Below are 27,326 nucleotides of genomic sequence, written 5' to 3'. Positions count from 1 at the left end.
AATTCAGTTTTAATTATAATAATTCAAGTTACATACCATCTTTCCATGTTAGTGACAGTGTTGAGGTTTTGTTTAGCATTATTATAAACATTCAACTAGAAGAATCCTACCTCTTAAATTCATGGTTTGTGACGATCAGTGAACCAATTATTTCACAAACTTAATTTATTAAGAACTGTGGTCACGCGTGCTTAGCCACCCTTTATTTCCTGAGTGGATAAAGAAACAAACTTACAAACTCTAAGTCATCATTTTTCCATTGCACACTGGCCAAAACCTGACTAATCATCAATTTTCTCAGTGTTCATGCTTCCAACAGGGCATGAACACACTGTAATAGTAATTTATATTTTTTCTAGATATTTTAGAACAAATAGTTTATTTCTGCTGTGTTGTCTACTTAGAGTGCCAGATTTAAGCAATTTGTTTTCACTGTTTCCACTCTGATGAAGATCCTTTTTTTACTTATTTCTTTTTAAAATAACATCTCAAGTTTGAATGTTTTGCTCTCAATCTCCTTATAGGAATATCTGTACTTTAAAATGATTGAATTTAGGCACATATGCAGTGAAAGACAGATATGACTTTGGGCTATTTCCTCAAACATAATACAGAGAGTAACTTTTAAAGCTCAAAAAGATTTTTAAATGAAGATGATGCTGTGACACCGTTAGTTATAGTGTTACCATACCCATAACAAATACAGTCAAAGCAGGATTTGTTTTGGGGCTTTAACACTCAAACTGACATCATTATTTTTACTTCTTTTTTTACTGAATTATAGAAAGCGCCATGATGAGGATGCACCAAAGAAACGTGAAGTAAACGACATTTAAAACACATCAGATGACCTTTGGGTAAGAAAGCTCCCTGATGTTCCTTCCAGCTCCTCTGCTGAGAGGTTCATGTGTGGTTGGTGGGCTGTTAAATCTTTTCTTGCCCCTCGGTGATGAGTTAAGGAGATTAGAAACGAAAAAAGGACAAGCCTGGCACGCCACCTCCTTCTCTCACACCTCAACCCCTGCTATACTTCAACTCCGCCAGCAGAGGGCGCTAAAGAACATCACATTTACAAACAGGGAAACCCTCCTTCATAGACACAGAGGGGGCATTGTGAGTTTTCACAAGTTGGGCTGACAAATGAGCAAACTAACAAGCTATTATCGGACAGAAAGAGATGACACGCCAGATGTGACGTCACTACACATTCAAGTGCACATCTGGCTTGCTCTCATCAACCTCCTTCCTCTCATCATCACTACAATCCATTTCAATTACAAGACTTTGTGGCATGCCTCGTCTTTTAAATGGCCTGATACAGAAAACAATAGTGAATGAAAAATACTGCAAAGAGGAGCAGACTGTCTTCTGTCTTTCAAGTGAAAGGAAACAGACAATATTGAATAGAATGACCAACAACTGGTGAGACGAGCAGTAACACAGAGACACAGTCTGCTGGAGCAGGCTGACAGACATAATGTGCTGTTGTTGAAGCTCCTCACTCCATAAAAATCTCATTTACACACTCCACTACCCATCTGCAAGTCTACTGATCTTTGTGTGTGTGTGTGTGTGTGTGTGCGCGCATCGTGACAGACCGGTATCATTATGCAACACAGAGAAATGACGCTGTGTCCCTACTACAGAGCCCCCATTCTCCTGTCCCCTTCGCTTTCATTATTTCTCTCGTCTTTAGGCTCGTCCCCGGCCTGTCTCATCAAGTGTCTATTCTCCAACTTAACAATGCTGCCCAGTGTCCGCACGGCTAAGAGGAAAGCGCTCACACAGAGGGAGAGAGCCGGAGAGGCCTGGAACTGTCTGAATGAAACCAATGCCGTTCACTGAGCCTGCTCTAAATCACTTATACACAGCAGGTCCAAACTCGACTAGGCTTGTGATGCAATGTTGAATCATTTCATTCAGTTTGTTATATGATAGCTTTACTGAAAAGAAGCCCCTCTCTGGGCGGAACAATTAATCAAAATTGTATAGAGATTGGACTATGGCCTGCTGCAATTATCAATATATATTTGTTAAAGGCGAGTAACATTTAAATTAAATATTGTGGTGCTGAAGATTTTTTTTTAATATCTTTGTTTGGTACAGATCGCCACAGAAATCACAACATAATCATTTTAATATGAAAATCTAAATAAGATAAGTTACATTAATAACGAGAGTAATATTGGTGTTGTGAGAATGATAATATACCTGAGTCTGATATTGATATTACAAATATGTAAAATTCCCATATCATTCCCTCTAATATCACAAAACGTATCGCTATTGCAATATTAGTCAAATTAATCACAATTTTTCTTCAACACATTAACCCTCTCCATATCTGATGTATATATCATGAAAACACTGTCAAGTCAAAAAATGCATTGCAGTTAGTGGGTCTGGGATAATGATGTGTTCATTATCTTAACTCACAATACATCATCTTAATAATACTGCAGATTGTACTATCGTATTTCTCCTTAAAATCAATAAAGTTGATTGGAAGTGCTAATCACTTCACTCTTTTCATTCATTCTTATTAAATTCTGCAAATGCAGTCTTCATTCATTCTGCTTTTACTCAGTACTCTCAAACTCTTAATTAAGCCATTAATCTTGTGTTCATCTTCTTCCCTCATATGCTTACACACACCCACACACACATTTACACATAACTACAAATGTTTGTTAGTCAGCTTGTAACTCGGCCCAGCTTGCAGCTCTGTCGTTTTTTTCTCCTTTTCCTCCCACGTTCATGCTGATGCAGAGTCTTTCTTAATAAGCTCAGGTATGTGGTCTCAGGAAACCGCTCTGCAAATCCTGCAGCACCCCAAATCTCTAACTCGCCATTTTGTTGTCTACTTGCTTATTTCTTCTACTGTGACTTTCTAGAAGTGTAAAAAAAAAATGTATGTGTCAAAAATGATACTGTCTTCTAACTTCAGGTGAAGCATTTACTGCCTTTCACCCTTTCAGGTTTCATTCAGATGCACATGAATATTTACCTAATATGACCTTAATACTTAATAAGAACTTAAACATGGACGACAGCCAAAAAATTAAGCTTTTGAGATGCTGCATTTAAATGCCATTTATGTTTTTAATAATATCCCATATAGCTACTGGCCAGTAGAGTATAAGTAAGTAGAGTTGCCGCTTTCTCCATTTCGTCTTTGGACTGTTGGTTGGACAAAAAAGCTATTTCAAGACATTACCTCTACGAATCTTGTGACAGTAGTTTTCAGCATCTTTATATTTTGTAGACAAATTAAAAATAATAATCAATTGTGACAAACCTGGGGTTCCCCTCTGTTTTAGTGTGTTGTGTTATGTTGCAGGGTAGCTGGAGGCAGAGTGGAGGCAGGCTCGTTAGAGGTGATTAGGCACACCTGTGCAGCTTGGCACACCTGCACTTAAGATGGCTGCCGGTCCTGATCTGGTTCTCTCTCTCTTTCTCACCATGCTGCACTCGACAGACACACTAGCTCATTGTTTTTCCTTCTTTTTTCACTCTTGCTTTCACACACCCACCATGTTACACTCATCCACTACCGATAGCACCGATTACCATGTTTTGCTCATTGTTTCAGTTAGTTTGTATTTTTGGCCAAATAAAACCCCTCAAGGTGACATTTGGTAAGATTTCTTCTTTTGTTGCAAGAAAGAGCCGACTTGTGGAGAAATGGAGGCTCGTCTGGGATTCAACCAGATTTTGTTTGCTTTGTCTTTCCTGAGTAAATTAATGGGTCTCTGGTATGTAATTTCCTGGATTAATTAGTGTTGGTTTTGTTGACCTGTTACCACTTTAGAGTTGATTATGTGAGTGTTTTAAAAGGTGTTTTCAGGAACTAGAGATATCTAGTTTTTGGCATTATCCGTCGATTGCAATAAGGCACTAACTGAGAGGAAATTCCACAAACTGAAAAGGGTGTTGGCTATTAAATGTTATTAAATTAATGGATGATAAACAAATATTTGATAGTAGTAGCCCCAAGTTTTAAAGTATTAACCTTATTTCCATAGCTAAATTACAAAATTCTAATGATTTTGGATGCAGAGGAGGATATAAAGTAGTGTTATTTTGTTAGTTTAAGTTGTGTATTCCACACAGCCTTTTGAGTGGGCTACAAATGTCCACACTCCAAATTACTGAAACAAATTAAACAATACATTGCTGTCCATAATATCTAGAGTAATAAAACTCATCACAAGTAGACCTTAAATTTCGGATAAAGAGCCAAAAATGGGAAACAGACCAACAGTAAATCCTGTGATTATCACAGTATGACAAAGAATTACACACTATTGTTGACATCCTGAGTATTTGTTTCCAGAACAATAATAACCACTGCCCATTACCTAATTGAAGACAGCCCTCTGAATACTGTTTGTCATCCTATAAACTGTGAGAAACTACAGTATATACAGTATTACTATTACTGATGCAACTAGCCACACCAGCAGCATTATTCCAACCTACTCCAAATTTCCAAGGAAAGAAAAACATAATTTGGTGGGTAGGTCACATTTTCAGGTAATTAAATTTGGTCTAAGCATCATAATATCACACTCATGTCCAAAATTATTTAGTAGACTCTGGTTTTGGAAACACTGTGGTAAATATCCACTTTTTAATGTCTCTCCTCTCTTGGGTCATTTCCTTGTCTTGTTGTTATTGGCTGCCAGGCTAATCTCTGACTGGGGCCTCACAGATGGCACACAGTGAACGCCAACACTAGCACAAACACACACACACACCTATGATCTTTGTCTCCATCCCTCCCTTTCTCCCTCATAGATAGACACACACACAGACCTCAATATGACAAAGCACAAAACCACATGGTGAGACCGCTCATAAATACCACTGACACAACCTAACCAATACAGACGCAGAAACACCAACACACAAACCAGCAAACACATGCAGTTCCAACATATTATTCATCTGTGTGCAGCATGTGCGACATTATGCCTCATTTATTTGTCTGTGAGAATGCCACTCTACACACTGTGTGGTCCTGGCTGTTTCATATCAGAGCCAAACAATATTTGCAGATTATGCCCAACGTTTGTTTTAACCCACAAGGAGCACCAGACGGGTGGGGTTTACATTACAGCACAGAAAAAGCTTTGCAGGTTAGTTACTTGTGAAAGGTGTAAATAAGTCAATTTAAACGTCTAATTCTCTGTAATCGGCACCATACCGTGACGCTATCCTCTTGTCCTGATTCTGTAAACCCCACCCATCTGGTGCTCAGAGTGCATGACAGCACACGATTTAAACTCAGCAACAGTTCAAAAACTTGTCTGCTGAGTTCCCTCACCTTCTGTGCTGAGGCCGGGGCTGGAGGTGAAGCTGGCCACGTCTACGATCTTCACCGCAAACTGCTGGCCCGTGTCCCTGTTGATGCATCGTCTCACCACGCTGAAGGGACCCCTGCAACACACACACAGAGTTAATCACAGACATCTCCCTTGTGTGTATACATAATTTGTCCGATTCAAAAAAGTTCAGTTAACGCACATAGCCTCGAACCAGAAAACACATACTCATGATTATATACACACAACATCACACACACACACACCAGCCTAGTGCAATGGGCACACAGTTAAGTTTCTGGATATTCTGGATTTACAGTGGGTGGTTGGCCACGCATCATAGCCTCAATGCCCGTGCCAGTGGGAATTATAGAGCAGCGGTGTGCAGCACAGCTGTAAAAGCTAAAATAAAAGGCTTCATTATAAAGACCTGAGCTAGGGAGACCTACCCAGGCAAGGTTTATTTCTGGTCTAAAAAAAAGGAGGTAGCAGATATTTGTGAGGTTGGGCTTCCTTATATGACTGCATTGTGGCTGACATATGGAAGCTATAAAGAATGTTTTCACGTCCTGTGTCTAAGTAAGTCAAGATTTTGTGTTGTGTTTTCAAATAAGACAAGTAGCTCTGTAAAAAAAAAAAAAAAAAGTGGAAATTGACATTTTTCACTATTTTTAACCACATTCATAATACATGTTACAGGTGTAATAAAACAAAACATAAAACGTTTTGGGCTTCAGTGAAACTCAGATCTTGAACACTGCTAGTTGTGAACCAGCATTTTATTGTCTCAGTGTTGGATGTCAGACCACCACAAAAAACATAAACCTCTGGAAAAGATTGTAGCCTATTGTATCAAAGCCCAGCCAAAAGCATAGAATTACTCATAAATAAACACATAATAAATAAACACATAATAAGCGACACAGAGCTTTGGTCTCGCACGCGCTGCATTTATAGTCACACAAACACACACGCGCTGTCACTCTAGTGCGCGCTCTTGCTCGTTCACTCCAGATTCCGGGAGAATACGTCTAATTTGCGGGCGGGCGGCGCATCGCCGATGGCATCGTCCATCGGACCAATCCTAATTACAGTAAAATATATAATTTTCTGAACTTACCAGACTGTTTTAGCTGTTCTATTATGTACCGTTTACCCACTTTTCATTGTTTCATTGTGTAAATGTTTTGTGAAAGCATCGACAGTCATCTCTACAATATTGTTGCAATATCGTTAGAGGTATTTGGTCTAAAATATCGTGATATTTGATTTTGTCCATATCGCCCAGCCTTATATTTAACGTTAATTATGTTTTTCACTTAATACAGGACAAGTACCACTTACATATTGTCATTAATTCATTTTCTGTCTAAATTAAACAGTTATTAGATGAACCACTATAACCCTACTAATGAAATGACACACTGCTTTGTTGTATACAAGTCTGGACCTCACTACACAGAGGCCCTCTTCACATGTACACATTTTATCACCTTGCATTTCATCAGTCTGCAGATGTATACAATATTTTTTTCTCATTATGCCAAAGCACCAAACATTAGAGTGTTTACTGATTAAAGGAGTAACAAAGTGGCGGGAACAGACACTAAAAGCTGAAACATTTGCACATTCTCTGTCTCCTATGCCCACTGAGAGTTTTACACACACACACACCCCTGCCGTGTTACAGCTGTCTCCACATCTCCTGAAGTCTACAATCCTCAGAGGCGGAACCAATGCTACTGCAGACACACACATATATATTCACACAGACAAGACGCGTGCACCCATTTTGCTGAAGCAAGGCAGTGGCCATTAACACTCTTTGTTTTAAATTAAATTAGCCAACGAACCTGCCTAACAATGTCAGTGTCAACCCAACAGTGAAAACTATTCAGATGAGCTGCGTACTGAGTCGCTCCTCACATCTGCTGTAATGATTAACCCGTACAAACAGAGCAGGCGGCGTGTGCCCGGAAAACTGTAAAAACACAACACTCTCCCTCTAAGAGTCCACAGGAATTCTAGTGATGATCTGACAACCCCCGCTGACCTTTGTCCCCCCCCCCCCCGGTTTGGTGTGATATACTGTGGCAGCTGTGTTTCCCATTAGAAAGAGGGGCCTCAAAGGTGAGGGGGTGCTGATGGTTTCAGATCTGGGTTTGGCTGGTGGAGGTTTTGGGGGGAGTTAAGTCAGAAGCTGCAGCCCCAGGGATACTAAAGATGCCGCAAGAGCAAAGCCATCTTGGCACTAACCTAATGTGTGTCAATAAAACTCATTAACACCATAAAACAAGGAGGCAGAGTTGGGGAATCTGCCAGATTTTATGCATCCATCCCATTTGTAATCTTGGCTTTCAATTCAAGAGAGCTCCACTGAGAATCAATTCACAAATGGGGTCTACAACAGTGGTGTATGGCAAGTGGGGGGGTGGGGGGTGGCCGCTATTTAATGTAATAAATTGAAATGCAATTCATGTCATCATCTGACATTTAAAAAAATTATTAAATGACCATTCAGCCATGTACAGTAGCTATTATACAGTCATTTAAAAGATCGAGTAAGTGTAAGAGATGTTGTGTGTGTGCGTGTGTGTGTGTCTGAGTGTGAGGAAGCGGAGAGCCGCATGCCATACTGACATCACCGCAGCTGTGCTGAGTGGGCTCGTACAAAACGCCCACACATGGCTCACATCCGATGGCAGCAGTCATCAAACATTAGCCCCGAGTGGCAATCTTTACAGACTGCTCCTTGGCTCATTTCTGCTCTCTGCTCCATGCAAATCAAACACTGCATGTTAGGTGCCTTTTTTTTTTTTTTTTTATAACTATCAGCCAAATCTTCTCTCTGGTCTCTGTTTTTTCTCTCTTCCCGAGCAGGGACAGGACACATCTATAGCTGCAGACTCAACACCACCAGGATTGTTCTCAAGAGAGAGAAACCATCTTTGCTTAAAGCAGCTCTTTAGCTGTAGCTGGGAGCCAGCAGAACTCTTTGTTAGTATGTCACCAAAAAATTTTGGAGAGGGGAAGAATTGTTTGTTCAGCTGCTGGACACAGGAATACAATCTGTTTAAGTTTCTCAGGTTGGTTGTTCCTGGGTCCTGCATCTTATCATATGGGCTGGAACCGACCTCATTACTAACACACACGTTATGAATACCACACATTACACAGTGGAATTAACAGTGATTTGCCCAAAATAATCAGCAGCCCCAAATGGACGGGAGCAAATTTAACTGATTCTTTGTTTGTTTAATCTGTACGAATTTTTTTATATTTTGCCACTGATGCTAGTCATTTCAAACAGCTTTAAAAATAGCTGAGTTAATGGATAAAAAGCGTTGACAGTATCAGTGGTCGTCTATTCATTCTCCAGAAGTATTTGACTTCGGCAGAAGGCGTGCAGGGTAAGTGCCGTTTGACCCGCTGCCCAAACTGAGCTCAACTTAAAAAGCTGTTAATTAAACAAGTTCAACAAAGTTCAACATTGTTCAACTGTGGGCTGTGAATGTCTGAGCGACACTAATCCAGAGCGCTTCCTCATGTAAATTAAACAACCCTTTAAATTTTAGCGAGGGGAAATTAGCATTCGGGTTGCAAGCTAAAATTTAGAGCAGAGATACCCCCAGGATGCTCCGCTGCTTTGGTAGAAAATCCTTTTTTTTTTGCCACATACACCAGAGGAGGATCCAGGTTTGTTTAAACCTCCCCTGAAGAGTCTGGCCTTGCTGTCTGAAAGAAAGCTTCAAATGTACATCGTCCATTCACAACTATTGATCTACTGTGTGTGCGAGCATATACTGTACACAGAGAGAATTTTAACAAAAAGCCAAGAATAAAATAATCTAATAAAGGAAATCAATTAAGACTACCTTGCTTATGTAATAAACAGCTGTCTATATGTTACACAGCACCACATATCACTTTTCAAGCCGAAGACAACCTGAGAAGACTTACATGACTTTTTAATGATGCAAAAATGACTCTCCTGATACCTTCTATCCTCCATTAAAACAGATGGGAATATGACAGTGATGCTTTATTGATCCCAGCAGGAATTCAGTGTATAGCTTGAGGACACTTCAGCTGTGGATGATTGCCAATGCGGGGGCTTCAACCCAGGGTTTTCCTGCTGAATGATAGTCCTCCACCCCCCTTTTACATATACGAGGAAACAGATTAGTAGCGAGATCTCTTCATGTACAATCTAAAATGGCAAAACCACCAAATATGGCATCATGGTGTGCCCAATAAACTACGCTAAACTATGCTAAACCCTCCCTGTGGTTTGTGGCTAGTTAAATATACTGTTTTAATAATCCATTCATAGTTTATGTGATTTAATAAGCAGTAAATGCCAAACATTCCTCAGCCCTAGCTTATCTAATGTGGGTATTTAATGCTTGACTACTTACATAACTGTAAATAAAATCTTATAATTTTCAGTTGCAAGTTATGATTTGCATTTAACACCGTTTGCTGATATTCTCACACTAACATCTGAAAATTTAAACTGGCTTAAAATAACTTGACGAATATAGACACGTAGATATTCTCTTCTCGTCACATGTTGACACACATCAGACAAATCAGTCACCAAGATGAGCAAATATATCAAGCTACTAATTAAACCAGTTTGAAGCTACTGAAAACAGCTGATAAAGTATAATTATAGTTGTTATTTAACTGCTTAAAGTTAAGACAAGCTACAGCAAATGCTACTAGTGAGCGAAAAACCCTGCAGCAAAGCATTTTGGAAAAGATTTGTGTACTAAAGGTTGCATCTGTTTGGGGAGAAACTATCATTAGACCTCTCTAAGCTATTAAAAAAAAAGGAAAAAAATCAATGAGAAATTTAACATTTAAGTGTTGTCCAAGCAGTTTAAATAACCAACCCAGAAAAAGCCAGAGGACTGATTACTGATTACTTCAGTGGTTTAGAGAGAGTCACACATCACAATATCCTTGGCTTTAATGAGCACCCCAGGGCTGAAATAAAGCGCGCTGTGACTCCAATAGTGCTTCAACAACCTAAATCCCATTCAAACACAATAATTACACACAGAGTTGCTTCATTGCTTTGCTAAGTTAAACTAGAGCTGAAATGTCAAGAAGAAAAAAAAAGACCTGTGGTTACTGCGTTATGTCATATGTCATGTATTTACTACCTAAACTACAAACAATGAGCACATAATGAGCGAGGCCTGCACCACCTACTTACGCCTGTTCAATAGCCCGTGTCATCTTTCACTGTAGTTAATCCCGTCAGAAGTCCAAATGACACCTGACCTGTCTGATCTTCCTCTGCTGAAATAAGGCTAGTGTAACCACAGGGGAGCTGAGTGAACATTTACATGCATAGGTTGTAAAAATCAAACACAGCCCCGTGTGTCTCTTTATTGCAAAGCTGCACAGACGTGTGCAGTTCTTGCTGTTGCCATGCAACTATAAGACCTGATGAATCCAGCGTCCAACTTTCGAAAGTTCAAATACTTTGAGTTCTGTGCTGCGCTGAAACAAGTGGAGTAGTAGCTTATATTGGTGCTTTCATATGTATTCACACAGCGCTTCAATGCAAAGACATACCTACACTATATCAGAGTCACATCAGGAAAATAACATCAAAGCAAAAATGTTAATATTAAGCCAATAATTTCACAAACACACAAAAAAAAATTTCTACGAATGAACTTACTAACCGTCTTTCAGTAGAAATCACTGTGAACATGCCTCTCCTTACGATCCCAGTTTAGGAGAGATGATTACTGAACACTGATGGCAACACAGTGCTCTCAATCCCACCCAGCCTGGCCGCTCCTCTCCGACACAAGCCGATCAGGGACAATAATAGACAACTCCTCTGTACAACAATAGAAGTCTGAGGGAGGGACAGGCTGGATAATAGGGTTTATGTACAAGTTTGAAAGGAGCTGAGGTCAAAGGTCAGCAAGAGACACGCGAGTGTGCAACAGAACTGAGATCATCCAATAATGTGAGACAGTCACCATGACAACTGTTACATCCTTATGGCAGGAGGTAAAGGACAAACTAATTACAACAAACTTATTAGGATTAGTTAATGTCACCCACTCTCAATTATAGCACTTTTCAATTAGTGCGCTCTGATCAGAGAGTGTAGAGGAAGCCTTCATCAAGGTCAGATTTTTGACACTTTAACCTACAAAACTTTCATATTGGTTGGATATTTCTGATGTGTCTCAGATTCAGTCAGAGTCAGAAAAGTCTTAATTTCATACAGGGGATGAGGACATGGCAAACTGCAGTAAGAGGAAGAGACCTTCATTAAGAGTCAATTTAACCCATCTAATGGCTAAATTACATCCTGCCATCTATCATTTTGGTGTGGAGATATATCTGGCATGACTAAATTACCTCTCTCCTGTTCAAAAACATACTTCGGCAAAGGAAGAGCAGGAGCAGGAATATCTTCTACCCAGAAAGGATACTGGTGATGGCTTCCTGTGGCTATTAAGCATCAATTTCACTTTTTTATTAATCAAAATCTTCAGGTTTCAGCTGTCTGCCATGTTGTCCACTACTTACAGTGGTGCTGAACATGAGGTTAAAAACAAAAGTAGGAGATGGCAGAGTGCTGCAGTCAATGTCCGCTGGCATTATTTATATCCTTAGCCTCAGGGCCATCCCATTCCCCAACTCCACTTGTCTCCATTGATCTGCCTCAGCCTCTCTTCCCCTCCCCTCCCACCTCGGCACTGAGGAAAAATGATCCCCTCCTTCTTCCTGCAACACATCCCAAGACACCCGGACTCAACACACTTGATCCATCAACTGTGTTTCACAAAAGAACTGGCAGGATAAGAGGGATTTTCTGGTCTTTTCAGTGACATAAATGTGGCATCCTGCTTCTTTACTAAAGCTTAAGATATTCTCCAAACTGCTCCCATCTTCATGTATTACTCCTGTACTGTCCTAAGTGAAAGGTGGGACTGGAAGGTGTTTGCAAATACTGTATGTCTCAGTGTTTGCTTTTGGCTACCAAATAAGTGGAGGTTACTAACTCATCTTCCACTTTGGTACTCCATGCTGTGGTTGCAGGTGTTACCATACAGATTGATAATTGCCACAAAAAAAGAGCAGCTGGAATCAAACTCTGCTTATCAGAGCTAAGATGATAAAACAAACTATCAGGAAAAAAAGAGTCCAAATCAGGAAAGTAAAATGTGGAAACACACTTTTCTAATCTATCATTCAGGGCTGGTTAAAAGAATTCTTTCCACTTTCCTGTATTTACTTCCCTTGTTGTTCTGTCAAATACAACCATAAAAATCAGCAGATGAAATGCATTGTTACTGCAACTCTTCTGCCAGTGGCTCATTGTATCCGTTACTGGGACTCCAAGGTAGTGGTCCTGGACCAACCATCAATTAGTAACCAAGGCAACGAGAAATCTCAGGATAAAGAACGGAGCCTGGGGGTCTAGAGAGAGTGTGCCTCTTTCCCCTAGCACAAACTTAATGGACCCTCAGACCTCCAGTAAGTAGAGCTTGCAGGGGGGAGGGGACTGACCGGTGGTAGCCCAGGACTGTGATGGGCCTGTCAGCCTTCACGCCTCACTTCCAGGAAGAATGGAGGAGCCGCCACACAGTAAGTAACATGCATACTGTGGCAGTTTTCATGGCACTTTGAAGTCTTGAATGTTTTCAATGTGCATCTGCCAGTCTCCTGGTTTATATGAAAACCACTTCACTGTTTTTTTTCATAAACTGCTTGACATTTTGACACCCATTAAGTGTTTAACCAGCTAACCAGTCTGCCTGTGACTGTATGTAGGTATGGCTACTGTAAAACAGGAGGTTTAGGAGAAAGGAAAAACGTGTCTACTCCCTTTAACTGTGCAGCCAGGTGATGATTTCACATACTCCAGGTTTTTAAATCCCTACTGATAGTCTGCCATCACAAATTAACAATGAATTCCTTTGCCAACTACAGAAAAATAGCATCAGTAGAGCATTAGTAGAGAAACTTGCCTTATTTCCAACTATGCAGTACGTTGAAACAAGGTGGAGGGACAAGAGTGCTCTACATTCTCAACCTTTAATCCAAAAAGTTTGTACTCAAGTTTGATCAATTTTCATGTTAAGTGAGACCACTGCACTAAAAAAGTGACCTCACCTCACCCACCCTGCAAACTTTCCCCTTGAAAAAACCTGCAGGCCCACACATGAAAATACACACCATCCCTGCCAATTAGCGACGCCACTTGCAGCTGGGCTTGATTGTGAGCAAAACGCAAAAACAAGACAATAGAGAGTTGACAGGTTATAAAAGACACTACTTACTTTCCAATCACCTCGCACAGCTCGTAGACATCCTCAAACAGCACGTCGTCGTCCGCCATAGTGTACAGGTAAACGAGGATGCTCTAGACAAGATATTCCTCCCACACCACGGGTTTTTGGAGGATGAAAGGGAGATACTACTGTGCACGGCTCTTGGTAATTAAAAGCAGGAATACCAGCGGCCACTCAAAGAGTCCAAGTTAGCCGGCTAGCCACATTAGCTGAGGCTGTCACTCCGCGGCCCCACCTTCTCCCGAGCTGCTCTCCTGCTCTCCCGGCTAGCCAGCGAGCTAGCTAAATAGTAACCAAAGACCAGACCCCAGGGCGTGGAGATTTCCTCGCTCGTTTGCAGAAAAAAACCCCTCCTCGCATGCCTCAGGTCTGCATGTTACAGCCGAATATCGCCAGGTAGTAGCGGGCTCCCTCAGCAGCATCCGCGGACACTTCACTGCACCGACCGAGATGCTCCCTTCACCGCAAGCTCTGGAAAATGGTTGGCTAACGGGGTTATTACGAGCTAGCTGTCGATGGTATAACCCGTTGGCTCGCTCCGTTATTGGCGCTGTGCACACCCAGTGTATCACAGATAGCTTATCCCACCGAAAAAAACGTAATGTAATGTGATCGGGCTGCGGTATGCTTCAGCTTCCCGAGCCCAAACGGAACACCTTCACGTTCATGTCGACGACCGCTCCGTTGCATACATCGTCTACGCTTGTGAATTATTGAAATTATACCCCAACACAGCCGACCCCTTCGTCCACCGTTGCTTCCAGTTCAGATGCTGGCTGGCTGGCTGGCTGGCTTTGACTGGCTGTTCCTCCGACTTCCAGAAACCCCAGGCTCCTCCCTCTGTCATCCAAGAAACTGGCCCAGTCCGAGCCGAAATGGCCCCGTGTAATGGGGGCTCAGAAAACCGCGCTTTCGGCAACACTCGAGCCAAGATGGCGTAGAGTGTTGGTCCGATTTAGGCGCAGTTTCCTAATCTCTTCCAACGGTTGCATCCAGTCTGTCCCGCGCAGACGCAGACTGTCCAAACCCCATCACCTTACGTCAGCCTTTCTCGTTCTTATCTCCATCCTTTTAACATGCAGTTTATACCACTCTAAATTTTCTCGGTTCTCATATATTGACTGTCATATAGGCTATTGTGATATGAATAAACCTTTTTATCCACATATAATATAAAGATGGAAGAGTGCATGTTCTATTCAATGATTCCCAAATTCCCATGGGTCCTCAGGGAGGTTCCTCAGCAAAATTAGGGACAGCTTAGTGTCTGTATTATTGAATTTATTGAAGCTGTTGGACAGGGGCACAGATGTGTTATGATTCTGAGCCCACAGGAATTTGTATAACCATCAAGCATTGTCTCTTATCAAATGGGTAACGTTTTGGAAAAAGGCCCCGGAGGAAGGTGTTAGAGACACTTAATGTGCAATAATGTTAGGATTAAGTCCATTTACTGTCATATAATCTTTCTGCAGGTGCAGGATTTCCTCTGGAGCAGGTGCGGGGACACAGGTGCAGTTTCCTCAGGTGTGGGAAGACAAACCCTGAGATGTGTTGGTGATGCCCCCTAGAGGTGTTGATGGGAATCATAATCCTCCCATTTTGAGCATCATCTACTGAATGCCAATACATTTCAACACAACACGAGGAAAGACTGGAACAAATGAACGTGAAGTTCTGACACAGACTATAGGTTTAAACTACACCACTTTATAATTGTGCAATAATCCTACTTCATCAATTTTATTTACGCATAATGAATACAAATCTGTTTAGGTTAAATATATGAGCGTTACTCCACCAAATTCAGCAGCCTGCCACACAATAAATATTTAGTATCATTATTCAGTATTCATCAAGTAAGTTATATCCAAAAATATTTGCTTTTTCATTTGGGAAATTCAACTTTTCCACCCCATGCAAACAAACATACACTAGAAAATGACAGAAGCTATCAATTGAATTAAATAATATTGAACTTTTGGTGAAATCAACACCAATTAGAGACAAAGACACACATAAAGAGAAGTTTTAGCTGGACAACAAATGAGTTCCTCATGGCAAAACTTTTCCCAAGCAGAGAGGTGAACTGAGCCAGGCGGAAGGGGGTAAATAAAGACATTTGGTGCCACTAGAGTGCGCTGTTCTCTCATGGCACCCTCTGCAGTTTCCATGGTGCTGCATCCCTTCTGCTCACACATCATCTGCAAGCTTCCCCCATTGGTTAATGCCCACCAGCAGCTACTGGTAACCTGATTGGCTGTTGATGTGGTCATCATACTGTATATATGGGAGTGTATGTGCTATTGAAAACCCAGTCATTCAATGCACAGGTATTTTTGCAAGACATACACATGTAAAAACACTAACACAGTGGGCCTCACACAAATGTACGGTAAGGGCAAGTGGGAGGAACAAAAGAGAAGATTATATGGCAAGAATGACAGAAACTAAAGAAGAGGAAAAAGTGGGGAAGCACCAGATGGGGAGAAATAAAGAAAAAGGCACAGTTTCCATGGCAACAGGGAGGGGAATGGTTTTGGTGGTTGAATGTGAAACTGGCTAGTTAAACTCCCTCTCTCTCTCACACACACACACACACACACACACACACACAAAATATTGTTTTTGTCACTTAAAACAACACTGACTTATATTAAATCCTAGCAGACTTACTCTAACTTCAGTCATATCACCACATGCCCAACCCAAACCCTTACCCTAACCTAACTTTGACCAAAGCACAAATATTAACCGTAACATTTTAAATCACCACAAGACATGTTTTAAGATTTAGCTATGTAAAATATTTTACTTTAAATCATAATTTGTGTCTGATATGGTTTTTCCAAAAAGAAATATCTATTCCTCCAGAAACTATAAATATGCAAATATACAATCTATTTAATTGAGGATGTTTAACTGCGAGACAAATGATGTGTCTTACTTCAATATAAAGCCCATTCTTACTGTCTGTGCAATGGAGGCTTCAAATTTCAACATCACACTTGTGTAAGTTGAATACCAGACCAGGACTGGCTACCAAACTTGTTGTGATGTTACAGATCCTCTTTACAGGCCTGCCCCTTAAAATTGAATTTTAATCTTAAAATTCAATTTTAAGGGGCAGAAAAACTTTCCAACTTCAGCAGATGAATGTGAAAAACAACCTTCTAGTGTCTTCTGCACATTCTGCACAATGAAGCTCAAACATTCAACTGTAGGAACAAGAAGAAAATCACATTCTTGAGTAAACTTCAATGTTTACCTTGAGGACCTTGCTGCTTTTTGTTGTTTTATTTATTGTTTAATGTTTCATCTATTTATGCTTGATTATTGTTTTTATTGTGTTTTTGTGTATGTTATTCTGTCACTATTGTATTGTGTGAAGCACCTTCGGTTTTATTTATTATTGCAACAACACACAAATAGTCTGCACAGTTTATGAATGTAAATTTTCACGATCTAAAACTTTTCTGCCTGTCATTCATTTCTTCATTCATTTCCTTTCTGAAGCTGCAGGAATCAGCCCAATAGGTCAATTTTTGTTGATTTTTGGCATTTTTCAAAGCCTGTTCATACCATTCTATTTTCTTATTTCAGTTTGTATTTGTTCTTGTTTTCTCGTGTTTCTGACAATTCTTATGTTTTATATCAGTGGCGATTTTAGACCCTTTTAATGGTGCTCAAGCACCCCTTAATTTGATCTCAGCACCCCTAAAAATAAATAAATAATGATTGTATTTTTAGCTTTAATTATTTTGTGAGCCTGTCTGTTAGAGATGGGACAAACAATTATGCTACAGGTTCAAATGCTTTTATTAAAACCATTAGACTAAGTACATTTAAGTCTAATGTACTTTGGATAGTTATGTTATTAATATAGTATTTCCCTAAGGGTTCATTAACTATCTTAGGGTCCTCTCTATAGTAATCTGTGATTGTTTATTCTGAACCAATTTTATTATACACTTTAGTAGACCACTCTACTATGTATTAATTTTTCTTGTTGTCATTTATGTTATCCAGTCAAATGAGTAGTTTAGCAGAAGGGGTTTGAACACGTGCAAGGCATTGTATGTTAAATTATCATTAGGAGCTAAAGGTCTGATCCTAGAATCACCCCTGTTTTATATTTTCTTTACTTAAAAAAATGTGAGTTAAAAAAATCCTTGTCCTGTTTGGATTCATGTGATTGGTCGAGACTAACCGCGCAGACTTCTGGGAAAGCGCGATATTCAAATCTATTTCCGGTCAGTCTGCTACCGTCGATAACTCAGACATGGAGCGACACCAAACCAGGTAAAACGTTATGTTTCATTGCAAAAAAAAGCAACTTAAAAATTGTTAGTGTTGTGTTTTGCAACAACTAAAACATCATAGTTGTGTTACTCGTGTAGAAACCCCGAAACATGCCGCTTTCTGCTGTAACATTACCTAAACGATGTTCACATGTTTCTCGTATTAACGCAGTAGTTTTCCTACAAAATGTGTGCAGAAAGTACTCTATGTTCACTTCTACTGACAAATTAGTGCATTATTCTAACTTTTCGCTTCACATTTGTCGTCATTTTCTTTCCAAATGTGATAAGTGCACGTCCCATATTTGGATAGTGGTGCCTCGAGCTATGCTATTGCTAACAGATCATATTATCATAACAAAGCAGGGCTGTGGTCTCTGTGTGTTGTGATCCTGCTGTTGTTCTGGAAGAAACATTCATTTACGTGGAACCAGTGGATCTAAAAAAAAAAGTCTTCAGACAGTTTAAAATATTATAATACTCTGATTTGAATTGAAATTGGTGTTTGACATGTTGCAAAAACACATTTTTGAGTGGACCTTAAATATCACCCAGCACAAACTTATGTTATGAGCATCAATTATTATATATAAAAGTTTGTAATTTCATAATGTAAGAACTCTTGATCATAGCAATAGCACATATACTCTATATTGAACCACAATTAGGCTGCAGGTTATACAGATAGCAATGCAGTGACTACCTGTATTACTAACTTGCATGATAAACATCAGAGGAAGCTGATGTGATGATCGGTGTATGGTTTCCAGTGTGACGAGGACTCCCCTCAACAGTGTTGTAGTCCAGAGGAGGAGCAAAAGTAAGAGCTACCGGCAGTCGTACCGTAGCTGCTTAGGTGCTACTTCACGTCTTGGCTTCACCCCAGCGTTGACAGCACAGAGGCTCAACGCCAGCAGAAGAGCTCCAAAGTCACATGATATCACAGTGAGTCGCCCCAGGCCAATGCTTTACATGTTTGTCAGTTATTATTTTATGAAAGACACATAATCACTGGCTACATTTTCATTTCTGATGAGTGAAACACAGAATGGTCATTTCAATACTCTCCTTTCCTTTTTTTTATTGTTAAAGAAGAAGGTGAACCCCGAGCATCTAAACTTACTGATGAAAACAGAGTGGCAGCTGTCCTACGTGACTCCTCTCTACCAGTTCAGACACACCCAGCTGAAGAGCTACTCAAGGCAGCTCTCTGCATTTATCGCTGCAGAGAAGCAGCAAGGTTTTGCTGTGGAGGTGGACGGATCGCACAGCTTCAGAGTCTCCTTCTCCGTGGTGCAGGGGATGGTCGAGACAGACCACGATGCTGAGACCATCCTCATACAGGTAAACGTAGGATCTGTAGAGGCAAAGAAAAGACAGTCTCAGCTGTTTAGATGTATGGTACAAATTTGCATATGTTGCATTCACACGAGACAAAACACACATATTATACAAACTGTGAAGCATTGATTCAAGATTAGATAACTAACTGAATCAGCTTGAAATAATTGAATCTTGAAGGATTGAAGGTGCTTTTGGTAAAACACTTCAATGTATCCCAGCTAAAAACTACCGCAGAGGCCCTGGGTCTGACAGGATGAATTTGAAACTGTCTGTTAGCTCTCCATTCAGACATAAATGAGTGAGAATAGTCTCCAAGGAGAGGCTGTTGAAAAGATATCACAGACATACTAAAGTGGTGGGGCTTTTTGAAATAAATTGTTCAACTAGTGCACTTGTGTAAAACTTACATATTTAATTATGTATCACCAAATAAGTTTTGATGCTTTTTATAATGTGTAGAATGGTCTCTTTAATGGGTGATTTTATGATAAATCTTTTACATACAGTGCGGCTTGAAAGTTTGTGAAACCTTTAGAATTTGCTCCATTTCTGCATAAATATGATCTAAAGTGTGATCAGATTTCCTACCAAGTTATAAAACTAGATAAAGACACATCATGAGTCCAAAATCTTACACTTTTGTTGTTTGTTTATTTATTGAGGAAAACTTTCCAATGTTACATGTTTGTTGTGAGGCAAAAGTATGTGAATCCCTAGGATTATCTGTTCATTTGAAGGAGAAATTAGAGTCAGATGTTTCAGTCAATGGGATGACAATCAAGTGTGAGTCTGGGAGGCCCTGATTTATTTAAAGAAGAGAACCACCAGCCTACATCCAACACCAGTGTTACCCTCCCCAGGAGTGGTTGGACAACAAATATCACACCAAGAGCAATACATGTAATAGTCTGGGAGGTCACAAGGGACTCCAGGCTAACATCTAGGAAACTAAAGGCCATTATTGCAGTGGTTACAGTCAATGTTCATTAGTCCAACATCAGGAGTACACTGAATGTCTATGGTGTGTGTAATAGAGTTACAAATAGAAGCCACAACTGAAAGAACACTGCTGCTGTCTACAGTTTGCATAAGACCACGCAGATAAGCCAGAAGGCGACTGGAAAAATGTTGTGTGGACACGAGACCAAAATCAAACTTTGAAGCATTTTGTTTGGCAATGAGCAAACACTGCATTCCCACATGAGAACCTCATCTCAACTGTGAAACACGGTGGCAACAGTATTTTGAGTTTTGAGTTGTACCAGCAAATTCTACAGGAAAATGTCAAGATATCTGTCCATGACCTGATGCTCAACAGATGCGAAATGAAAAAAGACAACAATAACAAACACACAAGTTTATTTGATGACAAATAGTTACCAGAAATGTTTTGTTGAAGTTATTGCTGGGAAAGATGATCACACCACTTACTGAAAGCAAGGGTTCACATACTACTTTTGCCTCACACTAATAGGAAAGATAGATGAAGATGTAATACTTTTCCAATCACGTTTCAGGTCATATTTATGTTGATATAGGAAAGATTGTAAAGTGTTCACAAACTTTCAAGCAGCACTGTATTTCAGGAACAAAATAAGCAAAACATGATGTATTAGCGTCATTTAAAAATAAAAAAGAAGTATGCATTTAATTTTTCAGATATAATTTGGATAAAAACATGGACTTGGTGTTTGTACAGCATCTCAATCCAGTCAACTACAAGAGACCATTCAGTCAGTGACATGTATTGAGTATGTCTTTTGTGTGTGTGTGTGTGTGTGTGTGTGTGTGTGTGTGTGTGTGTGTGTGTGTGTGTGTGTGTGTGTGTGTGTGTGTGTGTGTGTGTGTGTGTGTGTGTGTGTGTGTGTGTGTGTGTGTGTGTGTGTGTGTGTGTGTGTGTGTGTGTGTGTGTGTGTGTGTGTGTGTGTGTGTGTGTGTGTGTGTGACTAACTAACTAACATGTATTGTCTTCTCACCACAGATCCATTCAAGTCCTGCGTTTGCCAGGCAGGACGAGCCACAGAAGTCAGTATGGAGAGGCTGCCTCACTTGTATCAACGGCAACCCCGACTACATCCACTCACTGCTAAAAGACTTTATCTGTATGCCGCTCTTTGGCAGCAGTGGGCCACAGGGTCTCACCAGTTTGGTTAAATCCTGGTTCCAGCAGACCTTTGACTGCTACTTTGGACCTTTGGAGATCAGCAATACGAGCCTGCAGTGGCTGGTGGCGTTATGGACAAACTGCCACACGGAGTCCAACATCCAGCACCTCAAAATGATTTGGACTCTTCCAGCTGTGCCACCACTGCAGGTCACCTACTCGGTTAACCCCGAAGACGCCTGGGAACTGTGGAGCAGTGTGAGAAAGGCTCACCAGGAGGAGAACGAGGGAGGAGAGAAGGCGAAAGATGAGGCTATTGTTGATATCGAGGAGGTGATGAGGTTCATGCAGTGCCTGAAGAGCCACTTCTACAGACACTTCAGGCTGGATCTATCAGCAGGAAGCCTGGACCAGGTGTCCACAGCACTGGGCTCAGCCAAGAGCAACGGTCGAATCAAGGTACCATCTCACAGGAACCATTTTAAGCAACACACACACACACACACACACACACACACACACACACACACACACAGGAGGTTTGTAAGTGTTGTACTAATAGTTATTTCCTTTCATTTCAGATTTTAAACAGCAAATACATGATCACCACCCTGACACTACTGACAGAGTGTGCCCTTCTCAAAATGCCCATCTGAGTGGGACCGAAAAAAAACAATGAACACTCTATGAAATACAATATTGCAACAGCAGCATTCACTTAGAGACTGGACATGCAGATTCATATTGCAGATTACTAAACTTGTCTACTTTTTTTCATTTTCTTTTATCTTAATTTCTCCAGCGTTGAGGAATTTGTCTGCATATTTGTTTTGCTTTGTCGTGTTTTTGTCCTTGTGAAACATCAGAAAACATCATTTTACATCAGTTAAATTGGTGAAAACTTGAGGCCATTAATGTGACTCAATTTCTAATTCCTTTAATGTTCCTATTAGTCTGCTGTGTTGCCCAAACATGCAGGTTTCCCCCCCCACTCCCCCTCTTGTAAACTATACTGTATATATTAATGTGTAGCTGTTTATATATTTTTCATTTATAGTTATAATAAAAGCAAAACATCATCCAGTGTGGTGATTAAGTTTCGCTAGTGTATCATAAAATGCAATAGTGGGGAAATCTAATCTAAAAACACATGAAAAACGACCCCTTCAAGCAGCTGTGGGCCATATTTCTTGTATGTATGAGTATGTATTTCTAATTTCGGAGGCAAAATAATTCCCTTCTATAGTGTAACTTGTGTCTGTATGAATGTGTATGCGTCAAATTTGCATGTTATAAAATTCCCTTAAGATGGTGCAACCACCCACCTCAACTCCATATGCTTAAGGATTGTGTACATTATCTTCAAGTACAGATTTATCCTGACAACTCAGACATTACACATTGTCATTTTTTAAAATCTTACTTTATTCTTACTCAAAACAAAATTAGGCAACTTTATAAAGAGAAACCCAACAAAAATTCATACAGCTCACATGAGGTTATCAAAATAACATTAAATAGAAACAATGAGGGAAACATGAGCATACAAAACAACAATTGGAGATGTAACATGCGCTTCAAAAAAAAAAAAAAAACGTCCATCTGAAACATTGCACTGGTAGAATAAGGCGAGAAATAACATAAGCAACTTGTGAACATAATTGGACATCTATGTGTAGAGTTTATATCTAGATGATGTGATGACGCACTACGATGCAGCATCGCTGTTGTGTTATTGCTACACTCACACTACTAAATGCACAATGACAATAGCGAGGGCGTAGGAGTCACAATCGCTGTTCCATTACACTCTTTAATGACAGGTCTGGTCTCTCTTTTGGTGTCTAGCTTTGTAATGGTGGTAATTAGTGTTACAGCAGATGCTCATCCTGTCATTAAATGGTATTGTGGAGCTAACAATTGTGAGAATTAAAAGTACACATCTGTATTTAATATACTCTGCGGTCAGTGTAAAGTAGAGAACATTCCCAGATTGAACATTTAGTTGTGATTTATGCTCATGATGTGTTGTATATCAATAAGAACTGTTCAGAGTGGAAAATAATTTTTTTGTTCATCCCCCAGCCAGTGTGACAAATTCCAAAAGCTGAATTGTGTTTGCTTACATGCTCAAACGGCACGTAAGCCTCATAAACTTCACAGTTACATAAAAATACCTCTAACCACTAGGACTGGGGGACGCTGTTAACTTCACACTCTGCTGCCATCCATGGTTTTTTTTTCATATTTATTCACATGTATGTGTGTGTGTGTATTTACAGCTCTGAAAGGGGGCCGGCTATATATTTACATTGGCGACTGCACATCATAGCAATTTCAGATCAGTATCTACCAGGCAAATAAATGAGTGGATGGACAATCTCACTTTGAAACAGCAAAAAAAGGAATTGGTGCTAGTGTGTGGCAGCTTGACATACTCAGCAGTCTGGTTAAGATCTGTGATGGGTCCCAGAGAAGACTCTTCACAGTATAATCCAAGCACCCCAAATTCTCTATTGATCCCCTACACACATACACACACACTTCAGAGTGTGTGTTCGCCCCTCCTTACAGGAGAAAATTAGCTACGACAGGTGTAATAAACAACAGGGAGGAGTAGAACAACATTTTACACAACTGTCACAACAGATCATGCTCTAATGTTCAACATAAACCCCCCTCCCCCCTTGTTCAGTTCATTAGAAGGTCGATTGATGCAAACTTGGGGCTGGGAGGTAAACAATGGCAAGGAAAAGTGACTTATGTAGTGATTCGATTCACAGTAAATGGAGGCTGCGGCGTGTGCAGCAGCTTTTAAGAGGCCAAACCAAGGAAGAACCCACCGACGAAGCCACTGGATAAGACTATGTTCCTCTTTATAAAGTCTGTGGCCTGTAAAGGAGGGAAGAGCAAAGATGGAGAATGGGTCAATAAATTCTTAAAACCAACATCAAGCTAATGAACAGGTAGTGACTGATTGAATGTTATCGTTAAAATCAGCTGACCCTAACAAAGTGGCTTACTTGTAAAATATTTACATACTGTAGAATGAGAAAAGGTACACCACAAACATCCATTCTATTCTTAAAATGTATTTATTTATCATCTCTTGAGGTTGCTGTGTCACAGCTCATTGGGTGCAGTATGGACAACAGTACACTAGAGGGCATTGCTGGTTTGCAGATGAGACAATAAGCCAGGGCATCACAAAAGATAGCATGCTGTAAGATTTAATTACATGCCAGGAAGCATGTGTAACTAAATACACAATTAGAGATATGCAAAAGCATGGAAGAAAAGCGCAAGCTTTGTTACAGGTACCTTTACCTCCTCAATGAATGTGTTTATTTCGGGGGCTGCTTTGTTTGCTTTCTTCTTTAAGTGTTTCTTTGCTTTGTTCACATCCTTCTCCACCTTCTTCCAGTCCACTTGCACGTAGCCGCTGTGATTGGCGACCTGCGTGAGAAAAGGGGGTTAGCATTACTTGGGATTGCTTCAAGCACACATAACCCTGCCTGTAATGTACTTTATTTGCTTTAGTCTCAGATTGCCACTTTTAGCACAATAATCCAATGAAAACTGCCCTGTGAAAAAGCAATATATCTATACTAATAAGTAACCTTTTGTTGCATTCTACTGGGGTACTGCATCATTTTCTGGTTTTATCAACTGTTTTTTTTCCATTGCTGTTTTGCATCACTGTCAGGTACGACAGTATTAGGGCCACATGAGGGAAAAAAAGTTTTTTTTCATAGGTGATTCTAAAATCTAACTTTTTTTAGACGATGGTCTTCTTTGAGTACTAACTGCTGATGAGAATGGATGGAAGGATGAGGTCTGATCAAAATACATGATGCAAGTAGTCAGGGTACATTCAGTCTCTAATGATGCCCCGACCTTGATGAACACAACTCATACAGAGAACGAAACAACATCATTATTCTCATCTCAGGCTAACAATAAGTGGACTTGAGATTTCTGAGTGTATAAAAAAAGGTTATAATAATAATAAAAAATCTTTTACTTTTCTGTGCAGAAATCTGTTTTTGTTCAGCATGTGAAACCTTGGTAAAATAACAGAAATGAGATACAAGGCTATGTGCAAAAAATGGTGTGCAGCTGGCATCTTCAGTTGTTTATTTATTCAAAGAAATTCTAAGCGTAGTATTTAATTGATTAAAACAGCCACATGAACATAGATTTATAGTTCTCTTGCCTGTAAAAGAAGGAACCCTCCACCAACAGCGGTAGCAGCTATCTTCCCCACTCTCTGGAAGAGGTAACCAGCACACCTGCATGTGTTGAGAGGGTGAGAGGATTGCTCAATAAACAACAAGCAATATCAAATGGACTTGCAACAAGCAGTACAGACAAATGCTACGTAACTACTTAATTACACATCATATGCACTCAGTCATGTTTTTGATTATGCACTGGCAGCCTCGCAAGAAATTAGTATCGGTTCCTTACTGTTCAGCACCGAAATACTGATAAGCTCCTGTACAGATGGCCCTGCTATTGGTATTCATGTAACATTAATTCATTCTAACATAGCTGGCATTTTCAAATTCCTAGCCGTCCCCTAATGATGATGAAGCTGTCAGCGTCAGGTGATTATGTTTGACGTTGCATAACTGCATGTTTACATTGTGCTCTCCCCAGTCACGGCTGACGGGGAAACCCGTTCAGAAATGTGGGCTCACTTTAGTTAATTGAATGTGAATGCAGTTAAATGCAATATATGTCAACAACCTCATTAAACACTTAAGAGTACAACATTCTATAACTGTGAAGCAGTGCAGTGTGTTTGAATGCTTAAGCAGCTGCATTCTCAGCTTAATCTCCCGCCTCCAATGCTGATGGGATTTGCCAAACTAAAAATGTGACTGTCTCAAGCTTGTCAAGTCAAGATAACATGTTACCATTATCAAAATAAGTATGTAGTTATTAACTCAGGACACAGTTATCATCTGTTTTAAGCAATTGTAATTTATGATTCTAAATAATCAGATGTCAGTCAATCAGCAACCACAGACATTTGTTGACCAGATATCTACTGTAGCAATTAATCCTTCCTGATAGGTCATGTCTTTATGTTTTACACATAAATTATGGAGAGTAGTATAAATAAAAGTATCAATAAACGATATTGATCCACTACTAATAGTCACTCAGGGGAGTTTGTCAAAAGAGCAAAGTGGACAGTGTTTCAACCTTTGATTTATGCAACCCAGAAGCAGATGGATCCCCAGGCTTACCATCCTGTCACCCCTCCCATCATGAGCTGGGTGGCGACTGAATACTTCTCAGCAATCGGGCCAGAGTTGTTCCCAAACACCCTGCTCCACCACTGATGCCTCCGGGCATATTCTGTCAGGTCCACGACCTCATAAACCTCATCTTCACTCTCTGGGTCTTCCTGGCCACCTATAAAGAATTAAGTCAACAGAACATCAGTACATTGGATTATACATCACCCCATATCTTCCTCCCTAATACTGATGATGATGCACGATCACTTACATATTTCAAATGACCCTATTTTTGACTATTCCAACCCAAAACATATGAATGCCACTCTTCAAATTTGTTAAACAAGCTGTTAAGACACGTTCAGGTACCATAGGATTTGAGAGCTGCTTGTTTAAGTCATGTATATTACTTGAAAAGCTCACGTTAGTTAGCTGGCTAGCGTCAAATGGCTACCAAGAGAACATCATTCAAATTAGGATTTCCTTTTCGGACTTTAACGAGCAACGAATGCAAGACCATCATTAATAGCGAATTGATTATCGTTGGTAGAAAACCTTCTTCATTACAGTTTTAATGAGGGGGGTAACGCCGTTTTTTCCTAACAAATATTACCACTAACCTTCAATCTCATCCACCGTCGCCATTTTGGAGAAACTAGCTA

General features: G+C 40.1%; 3 protein-coding genes across 5 annotated transcripts in view; 1 reads left to right on the top strand and 2 right to left on the bottom strand.

The window, feature by feature from the left end:
- Positions 1-14,456, bottom strand: part of LOC134006599 (peripheral plasma membrane protein CASK-like) — a 46,259-nt gene extending 31,803 nt beyond the window's left edge. For both annotated transcript variants that reach the window (XM_062445527.1, XM_062445528.1), the window contains exons 1-2: positions 13,652-14,456; positions 5,330-5,442 (exon numbers count right to left, since the gene is read on the bottom strand). In XM_062445527.1, coding sequence (XP_062301511.1) covers positions 5,330-5,442; positions 13,652-13,710 — 172 coding nt within the window. In that variant the 5' untranslated portion in view covers positions 13,711-14,456. The remainder of the gene's footprint in view (positions 1-5,329; positions 5,443-13,651) is intronic.
- A 3,470-nt stretch (positions 14,457-17,926) lies between these two features.
- Positions 17,927-22,088, top strand: cenpl (centromere protein L). Its single transcript, XM_062414745.1, has 5 exons — positions 17,927-17,965; positions 18,735-18,909; positions 19,057-19,308; positions 21,290-21,871; positions 21,994-22,088. The coding sequence occupies exons 1-5, from the start codon at positions 17,946-17,948 to the stop codon at positions 22,066-22,068; spliced, it is 1,104 nt and encodes a 367-aa protein (XP_062270729.1). The 5' UTR covers positions 17,927-17,945; the 3' UTR covers positions 22,069-22,088.
- Positions 22,089-22,819: 731 nt separating this feature from the next.
- On the bottom strand, positions 22,820-27,314 carry LOC133976263 (FUN14 domain-containing protein 1). Of its 2 annotated transcripts, none has more exons than XM_062414424.1 (5): positions 27,285-27,314; positions 26,671-26,839; positions 25,629-25,704; positions 24,734-24,868; positions 22,820-24,304 (listed from the first exon to the last, which is right to left on the bottom strand). In XM_062414424.1, the coding sequence occupies exons 1-5, from the start codon at positions 27,307-27,309 to the stop codon at positions 24,227-24,229; spliced, it is 483 nt and encodes a 160-aa protein (XP_062270408.1). In that variant the 5' UTR covers positions 27,310-27,314; the 3' UTR covers positions 22,820-24,226. The 2 variants fall into 2 exon arrangements, with proteins under 2 accessions (XP_062270408.1, XP_062270409.1); XM_062414425.1 differs by having other exon boundaries at positions 24,740-24,868.
- Positions 27,315-27,326: the final 12 nt, after the last annotated feature.

Source organism: Scomber scombrus, chromosome 24 (genome assembly GCF_963691925.1).
Source record: "Scomber scombrus chromosome 24, fScoSco1.1, whole genome shotgun sequence".
Taxonomy (NCBI): domain Eukaryota; kingdom Metazoa; phylum Chordata; class Actinopteri; order Scombriformes; family Scombridae; genus Scomber; species Scomber scombrus.
Note: the sequence above shows the minus strand (reverse complement) of the source record. Positions and strands in the feature narration are given on the sequence as shown.

What these genes read in the sequence shown, in the direction of transcription:
- LOC133976263 (XM_062414424.1), bottom strand. Translation starts at nt 27,309, where the DNA reads ATGGCGACGGTGGATGAGATTGAAG. An exon ending in GACGGTGGATGAGATTGAAG is followed by an intron (nt 26,840 to 27,284) that starts GTTAGTGGTAAT and finishes AATTCTTTATAG; the next exon opens with GTGGCCAGGAAGACCCAGAG. An exon ending in GAGGGTTCCTTCTTTTACAG is followed by an intron (nt 24,869 to 25,628) that starts GCAAGAGAACTA and finishes TTTCTCACGCAG; the next exon opens with GTCGCCAATCACAGCGGCTA.
- cenpl (XM_062414745.1), top strand. Translation starts at nt 17,946, where the DNA reads ATGGAGCGACACCAAACCAG. An exon ending in ATGGAGCGACACCAAACCAG is followed by an intron (nt 17,966 to 18,734) that starts GTAAAACGTTAT and finishes TATGGTTTCCAG; the next exon opens with TGTGACGAGGACTCCCCTCA. An exon ending in CAAAGTCACATGATATCACA is followed by an intron (nt 18,910 to 19,056) that starts GTGAGTCGCCCC and finishes TTATTGTTAAAG; the next exon opens with AAGAAGGTGAACCCCGAGCA.